Source organism: Carica papaya, chromosome 3, assembly GCF_054855325.1.
Source record: "Carica papaya isolate Zhongbai chromosome 3, ASM5485532v1, whole genome shotgun sequence".
In the NCBI taxonomy this organism is placed as follows: Eukaryota; Viridiplantae; Streptophyta; class Magnoliopsida; order Brassicales; family Caricaceae; genus Carica; species Carica papaya.
In genome coordinates this window covers 13821306-13835205 of record NC_142311.1, presented here as the reverse complement: position 1 = coordinate 13835205, position 13900 = coordinate 13821306, and the positions used below count along the sequence as shown (strand labels likewise).

Sequence of the window (13900 nt, the reverse complement as noted above, 5' to 3'; positions counted from 1 at the left end):
ATTTTCAGAAGAAATTAATATATTTAATAAAATTAAGTAAAGTACATACAAATTTTATAACAATTACATACAAAAATACACAATCTAAACACCAACAATCCCAAAAAATAATAATAATAATAATAATAATACTTAACTTTAGTTGGCATTTTATAATTTAAAAAAAAAATGTACAAGGATATATATATATATAATCACCAGAATCCTTTGTTCTGGCTCACGCATAAATTCAGGCATGTTTTTGGTATTCAAAAGGGTACTTTTACAAGCACATTCAAGCTTGCCCAAATAAATTTTCCATAAAAACAGCTTGGCTAATTATTATTTTTTTAAAATAATATTTTTATGTTAAGATATGAAAGGTTCATGAGATTTAGAAAATATACAAGAAAGGATCTCCGAGTCCGGATCAAACTTTGCAAGTCTTGGACAGGTAATCGCATCCATCATATACTTCTAACCCAGGCTGATCCAGCTGGTCCTCTGTGAAACAAGCGCATCTTTTACTCATCTTCCCAGTCAAAGCAATTTCTAGAGTTCTTTGAACTAGTCTAGGCAACCCAACATCACACCATACCTGCCAACAGTAATAAGTAAGAAATTTACTAATTAAAACTTTTATACTATTCTTCTAAAAATCAAGTTGATAGACAGGAGTGTCATATACTATTTACAGAGTTACTGTCTCCCTCATGTGCAAGCTGGTTAGACTAAACTCATAAATCAAGCACTGACTCATTAGTCCATATAGACCATACCTTGTGTTAAAATTGCTTCATAAAAATAAGACAGCAATAAATTGATTATGATACTATGTTAAATGACAGGGTTGAATCAATTTCCAAGTCCATTTACCAAAAAGACTAAGGTGAAATCAAAGACTCCAATCTGATAGACTTCTGTGTTTGTATATGTAAATAAAGTTATTGACATCCATTTAATTGCGCATGACAGCTAGAAAAGCATGAAAAATACCTTCTTTAAAAAGCATGAATACGTACCTCTCCACCATCATCCTGACTCCACCTTGAATTGCAATTTGGTTGCTTGGCTTCTTCTATTTTCTGCTTCTCCAAAAGCTGCGAACCTCGGGCAGCCTTGGCTTCAGCTCCTTTCAAATATTTTGTGGCATTTCCTTGGCTATCATAGTAACATCCAACGAGCTTACCGACAAACCTGCTAACAGGTGGGTATCAATAATAATCCCAAAAACTCTTATATACTGATAATTTAAGCTTATACCATTTTATGTGTATAGTTATGGTGAAAAAAGAAGAAATAAAAAGAGCATCAAACTCGAGAACTTCATAAAAAATTACAACTATATCTGGTTCTTTACAATTTCGTATATACAGAAGTAAAGTCATGTTTGATTCAATTATCATTTTATTCCTATTAATTTCTATAATCTTCGTACATGCAATTACAAAATGCTTTTTATGTTTGAGCTCTTTCCAATCCCAAGGATAAAAAATTGAGAGTGGAGGTGATTCAAGCATGGAAATTGTGTTCCTATTATGTATTAGGACTAATTTAAAAATTAAGTGCAGGATTTAAATAGCGATAAAATGAAAATTACCACAACAGATGACAAGTAAAAATGTACAAACTCACGTATATGATCTCAAGTAGAAGTCCCGCCAATCAACAACACTTTTCACCTGCAAACAGCAGATGTTCAAAGAACTTGAGATGCCGAGACATGAAGTATCAAATTGAATAGTTGAAATTATAATACAACTTTCAGCATCCATAATCTATTTAATAATAAATTTATTTTCATGACAACCAGGCATGAAAGATAAATTAGACAACTTACTAGTATAAACAAGAAAGCTTGTATTTTCGAATGCAGATGTGACAGCTTTTGAATTTACTTTGAACCATGTAACGCTTGAAATTGAGCATAATGTAAAGATTCTCTCAACATTTTATTCATGGTAATAATAATATTTATGTAAGGTTGCGTTTAGTTCAGTTCTCATTAAATTGCTAGTCCAAATTACCAAAGTACCATAGATGTATAATAATTTGTTATGTTTAAGTAACAACTAGGGCAGTTTTAATTTTTTGATGGTGGAAGTTCAATTATACTGTTCAGTGTTGGAGTCGAATTTTTCACCATTAGAAACTTCAAGGTGGGATGGTGGTAAGTAAAATATAACACACTGTGTTATATTAAGACTAGCATGAAAGTTGAACTAAATATTGACCAAGAATTAAGAGAATTTAACCAAACACAGTGTAAGATGAATGAAAACCATATCAATAATTGTATAAACTTACTTTTCTTAAGTATATTTGTTTCACATCACTCTGTAATTTGCATAAATTCGTTTCAATAACCTTTGATATTAGGAAAATCAAATTGTACCAACTCAGTGTTGGAGGTTTTGAATGTGTTATACATCATTTAACAAGAATGGCAAACAGCATTTTACCTCTATGCTTGATAAACCATGTAAAGAGTCTGTTAATCCATCTCCTGTATAAAAAAAGGAAGAATGTTCACTGCACTTGACGTGTACGTTCATTTGTTAAACAATGAGTAGTCTAATACTTGTAGGCGAAGAAGAAGAAGAGCTGAAGTAGATGAAGATAGTTCTAGCAGTTCCTAGAGATGCAGTAGCATCTTACTCTTCTTGCTTATTTTACCATAAGAAAATGTTTCAAGATGGTAGCAATATAGAAGCATGCACAGGCATATTATGAAAAGTCATGTAGGTCATATGAGGAAGGGTCATCATCCAATCTGGATCAACTACACATCAAGTTCCCAAGAGGAATGAATGGAGTTTTTTGGCTTACAGAAATAATATAGTTTTGAACAAAATAAGTCAAAAAAATGCTGCAAGAGGAAAGTGGATTGGTGAAATTCACAGAGTGAGAACAAATGCAGGTTACAGGAAGACTGAGGTATCTTTCATTTTTTATGATACAGTCAATAATTCAAAGAGTCTCTTCTGATTCTTTTATTTTATTCTTTTGATGAACATTGGTAGGCCCCTAGGGTGCCTCGTTAATGTACTTCTTCTACTCTAAAAAAAGAAATCCTTTTGATCCACATGAGAAACTTCACTTGATGGCACATAAATGAAATGCCAAACTAAAGTTCTGATGGACCATAACAAGGGGTAAAGAAGAAGATAATGGTTTATTATCTTTTACCTGTAAAGTTGCCAGAAACAAATGCTCGTGAAGCATCTCTAATTTCGCCAGAAACAATAATGCAAAATATATCAGTAAGAGGTTTTGGAGAAGTGCCAAAAGGAAAGAAAAGGACAAGTGCAACAGGTGTATGGAAATTGGTAACTTAAATGGTAAGGAAAAGCAATTGCAATTGTAACATGCAAAACTGCAAAAAGAATTGCAGTGCATTTAATTACAGAATGTAATGTCACACAATATTTGAAATGCCCAAAAATTGCTCATGGTTTATAGATTGAGATATATACCAGTACCCAAGCAGAAATCAGAGATATTCATATGCATAGTTTATAAAGGAATTAGATTAGTGAATCCATCATCACCTTGCCTTTGACAACTGACGAAACTTTCCCCTAGACAACCCCAATCCAACCCTGCCTTCCCGTCCAAGCAACAACATATAAAGTCAAAATGGGGCCAGGGAGAAAAGATGCTCCATTTGCGAGTTTGGTAACCTAAGCGTTACTACTTTAACTTCCAGAAAGCAGCTTAAGGAGATGGAAAAATTCTGAAATCAAAACTCTCCCAATCTTAAAGCAGTTCAAGATTTTTCTCCTTTTTTTCCTGGAAAGATTCAAGAAGTTCAAGATTATCAACACAAAAAACTTGAGATTTTGTACTTTTTTTTTTCGAATGAAAATTCTGAATTCCAAGTTAACTCCCTCCATATTCCGGAATATGGAGTTGAAATAATTCCTGCTTCACAAACAAGCCAAACTAAGACCTGCCTGTCTTACCCAGCATGTTAGGGACTAGTGCAGTCCTTTGAGGATCTATTTCCCAAATTGGTACAGTCTTGAAGAAGAAGAAACCCTCTTTCTCTCGTTTTAAAAAATAAAATAAAAGAAGATTTATTAAGATAAGAAGAGAACAATATAATGACAGGAGGGTAAGACATCCTTCAGACCTTCGCTCAATTAACACTCTAATTCTTATTAGGCTCTCGTCTCATCGCCTAAAAAGATTTACTTTTTCCTTGTAAGGTTAATTGTTGCTGAAAATGGGTCACAGAGATTGTAATCATAAGATGTTGCTGATATTTACACAATATTTTATATAGAACTTATTACAATGAAACTAGAGAAGGAGAGGCTTGGTTTCAACTTCAACATAGTCAAATCTACACTTAAAAGCATGAGAATTGATTTTACCTACGAAAAGATAATTATCATCACATTAGAATCATTCATTAATGAGCCTTCCAACTTAATTTTATTCAGAGAGAAGATACCCAGGCATCACGTAAACTAAAGTAGAAGTGAGAGAAAGAAAGAACACAAAAAATTTCAAGGTCATTTAGTGATATGCCTTCTCCATGAAATCACCTGCAAAATTCTTTTATTAGGAAGTAAACTTATAACTAACGTCTTTCCAGTATATAAAAAAAAAAGCAAAACTCAAAACTACAAGGTACCCGATAAAAAAAATTCACCCTAGGCTCAGAAACAGCATACCATACCATAGGGGTCTTTGCCTCCCACAGCCGTAGGAAATCACAATGAGTGCACCAGAACATGATGATGCTTCAATACGTCAGGAAAAGAAGAATTTGAACCAAACCCACCACCCCCAAGGATATTTTGTTGAAAAATATGTTTCTCAATATGAACCAAAAGTCAACACCATCTACTTTTTGTCATTAACTTTCCCACAGGGAAATTTACTCAAATGAGATAACCAAATAACTTTAAAAAGATTTAATGTGGAAGGAGAAGATCTTAAAAAATGATAGTCGCTGTAGACAGCATTATTAATGTCACTGTAACAGCAATTTCATCAGAACATTTTATGTTTATTATGCTCTTTTATTTATCATATTGTGCATTGCTAAGTATTATTTATCACCAGTTGCATTGGTTTCCTAGCTTTCTCACAAGAGAAGGAAAGTCCCTCTTCCATGTAGCTGTCATAGCATCCATAAGGAACTTTGTCTTGCAAGCCTGTGATGTTATTTGATCCTCAATTTTCCTCAACAACCTTTGATTGTGTTCAACTGGTTCTAGTACATCAGAATTAAACAAACTTGTCACTCTTATCTTCACCACTAGAGTTTTAGCAAAATGCATTTGACAAGCCTAATGAGGACTCGATTATTGCATATCAACTTAAGCATTCTAATCTAAAGATAGAAAGAAATACATTTTACAAAAGAGCAATTTTCAGAAACAACCATCCAATAAGACAAGGAAAAATCAGAAGGCACCATATGATACATAGCAAGATGGCAGAGGGCTGATGGGGAATGGATATGCGAGGTTGGGGTGGTGGGGGAAGCTAAATGAAGTAAAACACAGAACAAAGTCATAGTGCAATGTAACTTGCAGAATATAGATCCTATAAAGCAACAAGCTGAGTAAGAAAAATGCCAACAGTAACTTAGTTATTTATTGAAAATATTTTATTTTTTACAGATTTTATGGTTAATACTTTGATGGTTCCTAAGTTTTAGTATTTCAGTTTATGTTAGTGGGATTATTACTTCCTATTTTGTAGAAATTATGAGTTAGTTGTTTACTGATTGTAATGTCTATTTATGGGCTAATTTGCTATCAATTTATATATTTTTTAGTTCAGTTTCTGTCTTCTTGCTCTATTAGTCCTATTTCTGCAATCTATTTAATTTGATTCAATAGTGATATCAGAGCCACAAGTTTCTGGTTTGTACAAGAAAAGCAGTAGCTTTATTTTACTGAAATTATTATAGTTAATGGTATCTGACAATTTTGTACAACCTGCAATTCCTCGCTTTGATGGTCACTATGATCATTAGAGCATGCTGATGAAAAATTTCCTCAGATCTAAAGAGTACTAGTCAATTGTTTCGGAATGAGTTCCAAAACCAACAATTGGAACAGCTGTATCTAATATGCAGATAGCAGAAATTGAGGGATTGAAATTGAAGGATCTCAAAGCAAAGAATTACTTATTCCAAGCTATTTGATCGTTCGATATTGGAGACCATCTTATGCAAAGATACCCCCAAGCAAATTTGAAATTAAATAAAAAAAAAATATCAAGGTTCAGCAAGAGTCGAGTGTGCACAGTTTCAAACTTTGAGACGGAATTTTGAGACTTTACAAATGAATGATGGAGAGTCTATTACTAGTTATTTTACAAGAACCATGGAGATAAGCAATAAAATGCGATTTTATGGTGAGAAAATGGAAGATGTCACCATTGTAGAGAATGTCTTGCGTTCTTTGACAACAAAGTTCGATTACGTTGTTTGCTCGATTAAAGAATCTAAAGATATAGATGCACTCTCTCTTGATGAATTACAGAGCTCCTTGCTGGAGCATGAACAAAAAATGAATCACAATTCAACTACAGAGGAGCAAGCTTTGAAGGCTTCTATTTTTTATCATTCCTCAAATTCTAGAGGAAGAGGCAAAGGAAGAGGAAGACGAAGGGGAGAACGAGGCAACAGAAATGGCAGCACGAATTTTAAAGCCTATAACGATTATCAACCTCAACACAAAGGAAGATGAGGGGTTCAACATTATGACAAATCCAAAATTGAGTGCTACAAATGTCATAAGTTCGGTCATTATCATTCCGAACGTCGTACCAAGCTGTCTAATGACGAAGAGAAGGGGGAGATATCAAACTTCCCAGAGAATCATGAACCTGAAACTTTTTTGATGACTGTTCAAACTTATGAGGAACCTACACCTAAAGTTTGGTATGTGGATACGGGCTAAAATAATCACATGTGTGGTAGTAAATCTCTTCTCTCTCATTTAGATGAAAGTTTTCACTCAACTGTGAGTTTTGATGACTGTTCTAACATAAATATAATGGAAAAATGTGATATTAACATTAAAATCAAGAATGGTTTTGTGGAAACTATTTCTAATGTATATTATGTTCCTAACTTGAAAAGTAATTTGCTAAGTGCTGGTCAATTGCAAGAAAAAGGCTATGTTATAACCATTCAAAAGGGAGCTTGTAAAATCTATGATCCTACAAAGAGAGCAATTGCAATTATTCAAATGAGTGCAAACAGGCTGTTTTCGCTTAAAAAACAAGCTACCCAATCTTGTTTGATGGCCGAAGTGAAGAACTCTTCATGGCTTTGACATTTTCGATATGGCCATTTGAATTTTGGTGGATTAAAAACTCTTCAGTAAAAAATATGGTGACGGGTCTTCCTCCACTTATCATTCCTTCTCAAGTTTGAGAAGAATGTGTTGTTAACAAACAACACCGTAATCCATTTCCACAAGAGAAGTCATGGAGAGCAAGAACCCCTCAATCCAACATCTAATGGTGGTAAACGTTATTTTATAGCATTCATTGATGATTATACTCGAAAAACCTGAGTATATTTTTTACAGGAAAAATTTTCAGCTTTTGAAGTTTTTAAAATCTTTAAAGCACTAGTTGAGAAAGAGATTGGCAGCCCTATAAAAGTCCCTCCTTCAGATTGTGGGGGAGAATATAACTCACATGAATTTGCAAATTTTTGTGAGCTTTATGGAACAATGAGACAACTTACAGCAGCCTATTCACCCCAACAAAATAGAGTTTGCGAGAAGAAAATTCGCACAACCATAAATACGGTGCGAAGTCTATTGACGCTTTGGAGTTCCAAAAAGTTTTTAGTCTGAAGCAGTCAAGTGGAGTATTCACATCTTGAAGAGAAGTTCAACATTCACAGTTCAAAACATGACTCCAAAGGAAGCATGGAATGGACAACGGCTTGCTGTAGATCACTTCAGAATTTTTGGGCGTGTTGCATATGCCCATGTTCCAGATCAAAAAAGAAAGAAACTAGACGATAAGGGAGAGAAATGCAATTTTCTTGGTAATAGTGATCAATCAAAAGCATATAAGCTTTATAATCCTAGCACTAAGAAAATTCTCATCAGTCGAGACGTTGTTTTTAATGAGAACCAGTTCTGATCATGGGACAAAATTGCTTCTGGAGAACAAATCCCAACAAGTTTTGATGGAGAAAATGATGTAGAAGCAAATCAGCCCCAGCAACAGCATGTTATAGCAGAAGTTGCCTCTGAAAATGCCCAGAATGAACCAGCTATGGATGAGCAAAATGAAATAGTAGTTGATTCGCGTTCTCATCGTGTTCGAAGAAGGCCAACATGGATGTCAAATGATGAGGTAACTGGAATTAATCAATCTGAAGATCTTCTCACCCATTTTGCATTATTTGCATATTGTGATCCCCTTACATTTTAAGAAACTATCAAAGATTTAAAATGGAGAAATTCCATGGATGAGGAGATGAGATCAATAGAAAAGAATAATACATGGGAATTGGTAGAGCTTCCGACGGGGCAAAAATCCATTGGAGTTAAATGGATTTACAAAACAAAGCTAAACAAAGATGGCAGCATAGACAAGTACAAGGCACAACTTGTTGTGAAGGGATAGAAACAAGAATTTGGAGTTGACTATAAGGAGGTGTTTGCTCCATTTGCAAGGTTGGATACAATTCGATTGGTGTTGTCCATGGCTGCACAAAATTCATGGTTATTTATCAATTAAATGTGAAATCAGCTTTCTTGCATGGTAAGCTACAAGAAGAGGTATATGTTAATCAGCCCCTTGGATATGTGACGAAAGATAGTGAATAAAAGGTATATAAATTAAAAAAAAATTTGTATGGATTAAAGCAAGCTCCAAGAGCTTGGTATAGTCGTATAGATGCCTATTTTGCTAAAGAAGATTTTCTGAAATGTCCTCATGAACATACTCTTTTTAAAAGCTTCGTGGTAATGGTTCAATGCTTATTGTATGTTTGTATGTTGATAATTTAATATATACTGGGAATGATAAAGTCATGATTGATGCATTTAAAAAAAATATGATGACTGAATTTGATGAGTGATTTGGGGCTGATGCATTATTTTCCCGGTATATAAGTTATGCAGTCACCAGTTTGCATTTTTGTTTCACAAAAGAAAAATATTCTTAAGATTTTGAGCAGGTTCAAAATGAAGGATTGTAATTCAGTATGTACTCCAACTGAATTTGGCTTAAAGTTGATGAAAGATGAAGAAGGAAAGAAGATAAATGTCACCTTGTACAAGCAAATGGTAGGAAGTTTGATGTATCTAACTTCAACCAGACCTGACATCATGTATGGTGCCAGTTTAATTAGTCGATACATGGAGAATCCCACTGAGAATCATCTCTGCGTTGTAAAAAGAATTTTTTGTTACTTAAAAGGCACGGTTGATTTTGGTATTTTTTATGCAGCTAAAACCACAGAAAAATTAATTGAATTCTCTAATAGTGATTTTGCAGGTGACTTGAATGATAGGAAAAGTACATTTGGATTTGTTTTTCTGATGGGTTCTGGGGCTGTATCATGGATATCGAAGAAACAACATATCGTTATTTTGTCTAGTACAGAAGCTGAGTTCATTGCAGCAGCAACATGTTCATTTCAAGCTATCTGGTTGAGAAAATTGCTTGAAACACTCCATATCCAACAGCAAGGTTCAACAACAATCTTTTGTGACAATGTTTCAACAATCAAACTTTCCAAAAGTCTTACTTTACATGGAAGAAGCAAGCACATTGATGTTAGATTCAATTTTCTTCGTGATCTATGCAACAATGGCACAATTGATTTGAAGTTTTGTAGAAATCAAGATCAGGTGGCAGATATTATGAGAAAACCACTCAAGCACGCTGTGTTTGTTATTTCGAAGAATGCTTGGTGTATGCTCCTCAATGGAAGTGCTCAAGACCTAACTTAGCTTAGCTAGAGTTGTTAGAAGTTAAGCTTAAACTAATTTCTGCATATATCAGTTTAAGAGAGAGTATTAACAGTAACTTAGTTATTTACTAAAAATATTTTATTTTTTACAAATTATATGGTTAATGTTTTGATGATTCCTAAGTTTTAGTATTTCAGTTTATATTAGTAGGATTATTGCTTCCTATTTTATATGAATTATGAGTTAGTTGTTTATTAATTGTAATGCCTATTTATAGGCTAATTTGCTATCAATTTATATAAGCTTTTAAATTCAGTTTCTGACTTCTTGCTCTATCAGTTCTATTTGTACAATCTATTTAATTTGAGTCAATAAAAAATTAAATATAAGAAACAGTTATCTTCATGAAACAAGATTAGCTAACCTTCCAGCAAAATGATTGTAACCCCCTCCCAAACCATAATGGGATTTTCCTTTTGTCACATCAAACACAGATCTGGATACAAAGGAATGCAGTGAATATTAATCAATATCCTTTTTTCAGCACCGACAACACAAATAAACAATCCGTTGCATAAAATAAGAGATAGTGAGAGAAATACCCAAGAATTCCCAAAAGAATGGGCAGCGTGTCATCAGTTCCATTGTACAATGCAAGTTCTTCAGCACTGAATAATCTCTACCAAACACAAGCCAGATATTTCCATGATAAATTTATTCCAGAAAAGGAAAAGGGAAAATCAACCATCCAGAACACTAACTAAATCTCCGTCTGGAAAATCTCAAGACAGCTATCATTCACTTTAGACCAAATAGAAGTAAGAAATTTCAACTCGTAAATAGTAATAACTGATATAAAATTCCAGTAAAACGTGATAAAAGAACAAACAGATAATTGAATAGGGAAAACGAACAGAGAAAAAATTCTACAAGCAAAAGAAAACCAGAGAACGGAAAGTACCTGGTCATTAGTAGGTTTGAAGTGAAAAAATCTGATAGAGAGAACAGCAAGGAGAGCGATCAAAACTGTGATCCCGACGAAAGGGGAGCTTACTAATTTCTTTACCGTGAACATCGCGTTTTGCATTTTCTCTTTCCGGTCAAATTTTTAATCAGGTTGTCAGTCAGAGGTTTTTGTTTTTCTTTTTTGTCCTTATTTTTCTCGTTTGGACCGTTAAACGTGCTCCTTTTAGACGTTTATATTTATTATAATTATTTGTTTTATGAAAAATTTATGTATTTAAATGTTTTAATTTATATATTTATAGTAAAATATATATAGTCAAATTTATTGTTTAAATATATAAAATATTTATTACCATCTTCAATATGTATCTTTATTTTTACAACGCATGGATATTAAAACATATGTTAAAATAATAATTTAATTTATATATTATTTATTTTTGTCTAAATTATCTCATATTTTAATTTGTAAATAAATTAATTTTTATATTTTTAAAAATCAATTCAGTCATTATGTATTACTAACTATTTGAACCATTTACTTATATATTATATATTAAATTTATTGACATATAACTCTTTCTAATTTATCTTTTTATAAGTTAAATATCACATTAAATGTTATTTAATATTTAATATAATATTTAAAATAATTTTTATATTGATCGTATTAATGTTTGTATAAAAATAAATGCATCACCACCTCATATTTTGGTATAATTGAATTAAATGGGGACCTCCATTTTCTTCATCATCTCAATTTCATAATCATCCATCACCTCATCCTTCCCTACCCAACATCATTACTGTAACACCCATCAAAACCTTTTTTTTTTTATTAATAAATATAATTAATTAATTAATTATTTATTTATTTATTTATTTTATTTTAATAAAAAATGAGTAAAATTTATTAACAATTAAATTGAAAATAATTTTTTAAAAAAAATTAAAAAATTAAGTTCAAAGGTATTTTTGAAAGAAAAATTAGAAACCGGCTGTCAAAATATAATTTTAAAAAATTTTGGCACGTCAAACGTTCGGTCAGCAGCTCCGACCAACCAAAACGTGCCAAGTGGCAGAGGCGCTGATGTGAGAAGCCACGTGGGGGGAGCCACGTGAGCGATTCGCGTACACGCGATCGAACGACTGAGATCCGTTCTCGCGCGCATGGACGGCCCAAAGTGAATCGCGCACGGACAGCTCATATTGGATCGCGATGAACGGTCCAAATTCACTCCCTATTTAATCGCGATCGGACGGTCCAGATCAAATATAATGAACGATCCATATCAAAAACAGATGATATAAATAACTCCATCTGCACCAAACCACCAGAACCCTTTGCCGGATAAGACAACTCAGCTGCTGGGGAGCTGACCGCCGCCGCCTGCCGCCGCACCAGAACCCTTTCCGACTGTCAAAAAAGGTAAAAATTTCTCCTTTTGCACAAAATTCAATTTTAAACCCACTCATGGCTAAATTGGAGTGAAAGAACTGGCCAATTGGCCGAAAAATACCGAAAAAACCTGGCGGCGCCGCTATGGAGAATTTCACAAACTGCCTCCTATGAAGCCCTTCCTGATTCTCGTTTCACGTAATTTTTTCACCATTGTAATCACCGTTTTCTTCTCTACAGGTTGACCGAAGCGAAACACCCAACTGCAACGTGAGCTGGAGGAGCCGCAGCATCGGCGAGCTCCACCACCAGTGAGTTTCGATTTTTCATATTTTTTCAGCCAACCGAGACCATTTAGCGTGCATGCTCACAGGAATCGATGTAAAATCGGTCGAATTTGACAAAAAACGGCTGAAACTAACCGACTTGAGGCGGACCACCATTGCTGGAGCACGGCGGAGCCGCCGTACCGAATTTTTAAAATTGCTCGAGCGGGCCTTGAGACTAATTTTGGGTTTATTCGGAATATTTGTAAGTACTATAAGCGTGTTTCAATTATCGAAGAAAAATTCAAGGAACCTAGGGACCACTTGTAGGCGCAGTAAACCCTTTAGCTTTTCGACATCAAATCGAGTGAGAAACCCTCACCCTATTTCCTATAATAGAATTGAAGTTTAAATAAATAATAATACGGTATTTTGTACAAATAAATATATGTGCATAACTAATTACGGATTATTAATTGAGTGTAAACCGGACATTGTTTTCTGTTGATTTATTTTACAGTCTAAAAGTATGATAGTATCTGATTTATCTATTTTATGGTTTAAATGTATATATTACTGACTTACCTGACCATTAGTTGATTTGGAATTTGAGATATGATTGCATTACCGGATGCATGTTTATTTATTTATGTGATTACATTTGATTTGGTAATGGAGACTAAAAGAAAATAAAAAATGGGTGTTATCAAATAAACAGATGGAATGACAGCCTTACTAGATATCCTGAGAGATGGTGGACGGACCGGGTACATGGAGAACCCTACTGTGAATGTTATCTCATACCGGACGGAATATAGAGACTTGATAATTTAACACTCATACCGAACGAGGTATAGAGACGACCTGTTTCAACCTCATACCGGACGGGGTATTGAGATTTAACATATTGACACTTATATTGGATGGGGTATGAGGACGGTCCTATAATTGAGATTGTTAAATAAAATAGTTCACGTGTAGCGGGGACATCCCTATAAATCCCCATGGATACTAGTAGGCTGGTGAAATGAGAAACGGTTATGATTTGATTTATTATTAATGGATATAGATCTATGATATTTTATATGTTGCTAATTGTTCATAAAGTTATGATCTGTATGGTATTATTGTCTCTACAGATTATTTTCATAGATTCCACTATGATAAGTGAACGATAAATGATTTTATAATTGACAAACGAATTTGTTAAATTTAGTGTTTCATTAGTTGTTTTGATTTTATACCAACCTTTACTTCTGTGCGGGTGATATAATGTGATATTCTTACTGGCTTAGTGTAACTCATCCCTTATTTAACCATTTCAGATCAAGAGGATCTGGTTTCAGAGCCCGATTCGCAGGAAGATTGCGAGT

The 13900-nt window shown here is 33.7% G+C and overlaps 1 protein-coding gene across 1 annotated transcript; it reads right to left on the bottom strand.

Moving 5' to 3' along the window:
• Positions 1–156: 156 nt before the first annotated feature.
• MAPR4 (membrane-associated progesterone binding protein 4) lies at positions 157–11059 on the bottom strand. Its single transcript, XM_088215999.1, has 8 exons — positions 10858–11059; positions 10499–10575; positions 10321–10392; positions 3169–3206; positions 2442–2485; positions 1615–1661; positions 1002–1176; positions 157–577 (listed from the first exon to the last, which is right to left on the bottom strand). The coding sequence occupies exons 1-8, from the start codon at positions 10981–10983 to the stop codon at positions 410–412; spliced, it is 747 nt and encodes a 248-aa protein (XP_088072125.1). The 5' UTR covers positions 10984–11059; the 3' UTR covers positions 157–409.
• Between the last annotated feature and the right edge of the window lie 2841 nt (positions 11060–13900).